Here is a 4809-nt window from a genome sequence, read left to right as displayed (position 1 = left end):
AACCTGGGAGGCTGAGGCAGGAGAATCACTTGAACCTGGGAGGCAGAGATTGCAGTGAGCTGAGATTGTGCCACTGCACTCCAGCCTGGGCAACAGAGCAAGACTCTGTCTCAAATAAAAAAGACGAACTCTTGCTTTGTGATCCTCCCACCTCTTGTCTCCCAAGTTACTGAGCTTAGAGGCATGCGCTACCGCACCCAGCCTGGATGTTTTTTCCCCAGAGAGGTTGAGTTACCTGTGCACAGTCCCCTTACACAAGCTCAGCGTCCTACCTGTAACCTTTCTGCTGTGATGAAAACCCCACAATGGGGTTGTATGTCTTTTGCGTTGTGCCTGATGACCTGTGTGGTCCTTCGTGTAGTTTTGCAGGTGAAGCTGACAAGCTTCTGCACATCCAGATAGAAGATTCCCCAGAAGCCCAGATTCTTCCCTTCTTACGCCACCTGTGTCACTTCACTGGTAAGGAGTGTTCCTTGGCCAGGTAGCCACTGGCCTATGTCTGGGAAGCAGAGGGGCAGTGCCGCCTCCTTCACAGGCTTCTTCCAGATCGTGACTCCCTGTGCTCTGGAGAGAAAGGGCAGGGCCCGGCACGTGCCCAGCCTGGGTGGGATGAGCTCCAGGACAGGTCCAGCATCTCAGGAGCCCTCAGTGAAATGAGCATTGACCTCCGGGGGTGTGGGGCCCAAGATTGTGGGTTGAGCGTCCTAGGCTTTGACCCTGGCTAGACAGCTGTGCCCTTCTGGGCTTGTAAAATGAGGATGATGTCTGCCCACAAGTGTACATGCTCATAGAGGCTCTGGGCTGAGCTCTGGGACCAGGAGGCAAATCTCTCTCCATCCACACCTTCATCCTTAGTCTGTGGTCTACGGGTGGAATGGAAGGAGGACTGCAAAGCCCTTTCAGCTCTGGCTTCCAAGATTTTCTTTTGCTTTTGTTGGTTGGTTGGTTGGAGTTGGGGTCTTACTATCTTGCCCAGGCAGGTCTTGAACTCCTAGCCTCAAGCGATCCTCCTTCCTCAGCCTCTCAAAGTGCTGGGATTATAGACAAGAGCCCCATGCCCAAGTGATGCCCACCAGTTACTTAACTCATCGAGAGTGGGTTTTTTCACTCAATACTGGGGCTCCAGATTGCCCAAGGAGAGTAAGATCCATAGAGACAGCAGGGCTGAGTCAGGTCGGAGTCCCCACCCCGTGCCTGCCTGTCTGGCACCAACACAGCCCCTGGCCTGAGCCACTGTACCAAGGGCTGGAGCATGGCGTTTTGGCCCAGCCATCCCTTATTTTGAACTTTAATTTTTTGAGACAGGGTCTGGCTCATTCATTCGTCCAAGCTGGAGTACCTTATCGCAATTTTGGCTCACTGCCACCTCTACCTCCTAGGCTCAAGGAATCCTCCTCCCTCAGCCTCCCAAGTAGCTGGGACTACAGGCATGCACCACCATGCCCAACTAATTTTTGTATTTGTAGTAGAGATGGGTTTTTGCCATATTGCCCAGGCTGGTCTTGAACTCCTGAGCTCAAGCAATCCACTTGCCTCAGCTTCCCAAAGTACTGGGATTACAGGTGTGAGCCACTGTACCCAGCCCCAACTATTCTTTATTTGCCTAGCAGATGTCAACTGTCACTCAACTAGGACCTGAAGCTGAGACAACCCATGTGTCCCACCTGAGATGGCAGAGCCCTGTGGCCCAAAGAGGCCCCCATCCAGCCCCACCTCCCTGGGTAGCAGTAAGCCAGTCCTTAATGAATGAACTGTGCTGTTTCTTTATTTAGTTGGTGAGGAATGTGGCCTTCATCATTTCTGCATCCTCCTTCAGCCCTGGCAGTCTGTGATTTTGCACTTGGTATACCTATCTTCAGTTCCTGAGGGTTGCCAGACCAGCCTCAGGTGCCAGCTTAGATTTCCTGTCCCTGGTCAGGACTCACAGCTTCAGGGGTGCTGTGATTGTAGCTGACATCTCCGCGCCAGGCACTGGGCTCAGCATGGAACAAAACCAAACCGTGTGGAGTAGGTAGTATACTGTGGTCCCATTTTCCAGATGAGGACACAGTGGCTTAAAGCCACTTACCCTCCAGCCTGGGCAACATTGTGAGACCCCATCTGTGCAAAAAAAGTTAGCTGGACCTGGTGGCACATGCCTGTGTTCCCAGCTTCTTAGAAGGCTAAGGTGGGAGGATGGCTTAAGCCCAGGAGTTCAAGGTTGCAGTGAGCTGTGATTGCACCACTGCATTCCAGCCTGGGCCACAGAGCAAGACCCAGTCTCTAAAATAAAATAAATAAAAATAGGCTGGCCACAGTGGCTCTTGCCTGTAATCCCAGTACTTTGAGAGTCTGAGGCAGGCAGATCACCTGAGGTCAGGACTTCAAGACCAGCGTGAACAACATACTGAGACTCCATGTCTATATTTAAAAAAAAAAAGTCAGATGCAGGGGCCCACGCCCATAATCCCAGCACCTTGGAAGGCCAAGGCGGGCAGATCACCTGAAGCCGTGAGTTGGAGACCAGCCTGGCCAACATAGTGAAACCCTGTCTCTACTAAAAATACAAAAAAATTAGCTGAATGTGGTGGCAGTCACTTGTAATCCCAGCTACTTGGGAGGCTGAGGCAGGAGAATTGCTTGAACCTGGGAGGTGGAGATTGCACCATTGCACTCCAGCCTGAGCAAGAGCGAGACTGTCTCAACAAAGAAGGAGGGGAGGAAAGTGGGTGAGAAGGGGGAAGGGGGAGCGGGGAGAGGAAGTAGGGAGGGGGGAGAAGGGGATGAAGGAGGACAGGGGATGGAGGGGGGGGGGGGGGGGGGGGGGGGGGGGGGGGGGGGGGGGGGGGGGGGGGGGGGGGGGGGGGGGGGGGGGGGGGGGGGGGGGGGGGGGGGGGGGGGGGGGGGAGGATGGGGGGGGGGGGGGGGGGGGAGGGAAGGAAGAGAGGAGGACGGAGGTGGAGGGAGAGGAGAGGGGAGGGGAAAGGGAAAGGGTAGGGTTGGACCTTACTCAAGCCCCATAACCAGTAAGTGGCAGTCAAGATTGGCACTGAGGCTACACTGCCTCTGTCAGCTCCTGAATGTTTCTGAGTCGATAATGGTCCTGTCTGCCTCATCCTGGGAGGCCAGTTGGTAGCAGAGCTTCCTGGGCTAGAAGCCTGGAGTTCAGGAAAAGTTCCTTGCCTGGTGATGCTGGTTACCCAGGCATGATTCACCAGAGCTTCCAGCCAGGTCTGAAGGATGCCTACTTGCTAGACAACAAAACGGATACCCAGAGAAATTATGGGACTTTCCGAGGTCGCGTGGGCTGGTCCTGAACTCATTCTTGGACCGTGGGCCCATGGAGGCCAGTGTCTGACAGCAAGCCAGGCCCACAGGGATGAGGGCCAGGCATGACCCAAACCCCACTTCTTTTTGCAGGAAGTCACATTCAGCTTGGCTCTGTCATCCTGATCTTTTCCACCCGAGGTATCAGCCGCAGCTGTGCAGCGGCCATAGCCTACCTCATGCATTCTAACGAGCAGACATTGCAGGTAGGCATTCTCAGGCCAGGCCTACACCACGGCCACCCCTGGGAGGAGGGGTCAGAGTGAGACCTGGGAGGAGTGGGGTCCTGGCACTGCTTTGGGAGGAAGAATCCCAGAGAACTCCAAGTCTAGGGCGCTCCCCAGCCTATGTCCCAGTGTTGCAGGCTTGAGGCCTGAAGCTGGACACCAGGGACTCAGGCAGGGTCAGGCTGTCCTGCAGCCCCCTTGGCATGGCCACTGCTGCTGTTTGTCCACCCGCGTGCGTTTGGTGTTGCCTAAGGGAGAACTGCTAGGAGTCCCAGAACTGCAACACAGGCGCCCACCCACTCCCGCCAACCCCCCTGTACCTTGGATGCAAGGTCCAGAGAGGAGAGGGAAGCAGGGACCCATCGCGGCAAACCCAGGCAGAACTTGGGGCGGCTGACTTGCACACAGTGCCTTTCTCGGGGGCCTGCCCTGCCTGTCACAGCCTGTTAGTGATCTCAGAGGGCTTGATAGGACCCACAAAGCTCCGATATTTGCCCAGGGGTGTGTTTGAGGAAGGAGAGGGACGAAGAATAAAGCCCGTTGGCCAGTGGTTTTGGTCGCCACCCCCATGTGCACTGTGGGGGTGAAGTTGCAGGCTAGATTCTTTTTTTTTTTTTTTTTTTTTGCGATGGAGTTACCTTCTGTCACCCAGGCTGGAGGGCAGTGGTGCAATTTCAGCTCCCTGCAACCTCCGCCTCCTGGATTCAAGTGATTTTCCTGTCTCAGCCTCCCTAGTGGCTCGGATTATTGGCCTGCGCCACCACGCCTGGCTAATTTTTGTATTTTTAGTAGAGATGGGGTTTCGCCATGTTGGCCAGGGTGGTCTTGAACTCCTGACCTCAGGTGATCTGCCTGCCTCAGCCTTGTGGGATGACAGGCTTGAGCCACTGCACCTACCCTAGAAAGAGTCTTGGATATCCAGGAATTCTCCTGAGTGTGTGCCCGAAAGAAGTGGGAGCAGGAACTTCAGCAGATATTAGCATGTTCACGTTCATGGCAGTATTACAGCAGCCAAAAGGTGGAAAGGACCCAGGTGTCCCTGGACACATGAATGGAGATATAAAATGTGACATATACAAACAGTGGAAAATTACTCAGACTTTAAAAGGAAGGAAATTCTATTAGCTGGGTGTGGCGCTGCATGCCTGTGGTCCCAGCTACTCTGGAGACTGAGGTGGGAGGATCATTTGAGCCTGGGAGGTTGAGATTGCAATGAGCTATGATCGTGCCACTGTACTCCAACCTGGGTTACAGAGTGAGACCTGTCTCTTTAAAA

The 4809-nt window shown here is 54.5% G+C and overlaps 1 protein-coding gene across 19 annotated transcripts in view; it reads left to right on the top strand.

The window, feature by feature from the left end:
* Positions 1-4809, top strand: part of STYXL1 (serine/threonine/tyrosine interacting like 1) — a 59007-nt gene that overhangs the window by 48742 nt on the left and 5456 nt on the right. For 13 of the 19 annotated variants that reach the window (XM_017533457.2, XM_017533463.2, XM_017533460.2 and 10 more), the window contains one exon: positions 362-459. In XM_017533457.2, the coding sequence (XP_017388946.1) occupies positions 362-459 (98 nt within the window). Of the gene's footprint in view, positions 1-361; positions 460-3399; positions 3513-4809 lie in introns of all 19 variants that reach the window. The other 6 variants (XM_017533476.2, XM_017533479.2, XM_017533480.2 and 3 more) reach the window with 1 other exon arrangement.

This window comes from Cebus imitator, unplaced genomic scaffold (genome assembly GCF_001604975.1).
Source record: "Cebus imitator isolate Cc_AM_T3 unplaced genomic scaffold, Cebus_imitator-1.0 Scaffold82, whole genome shotgun sequence".
NCBI classification, from domain to species: domain Eukaryota; kingdom Metazoa; phylum Chordata; class Mammalia; order Primates; family Cebidae; genus Cebus; species Cebus imitator.
Note: the sequence above shows the minus strand (reverse complement) of the source record. Positions and strands in the feature narration are given on the sequence as shown.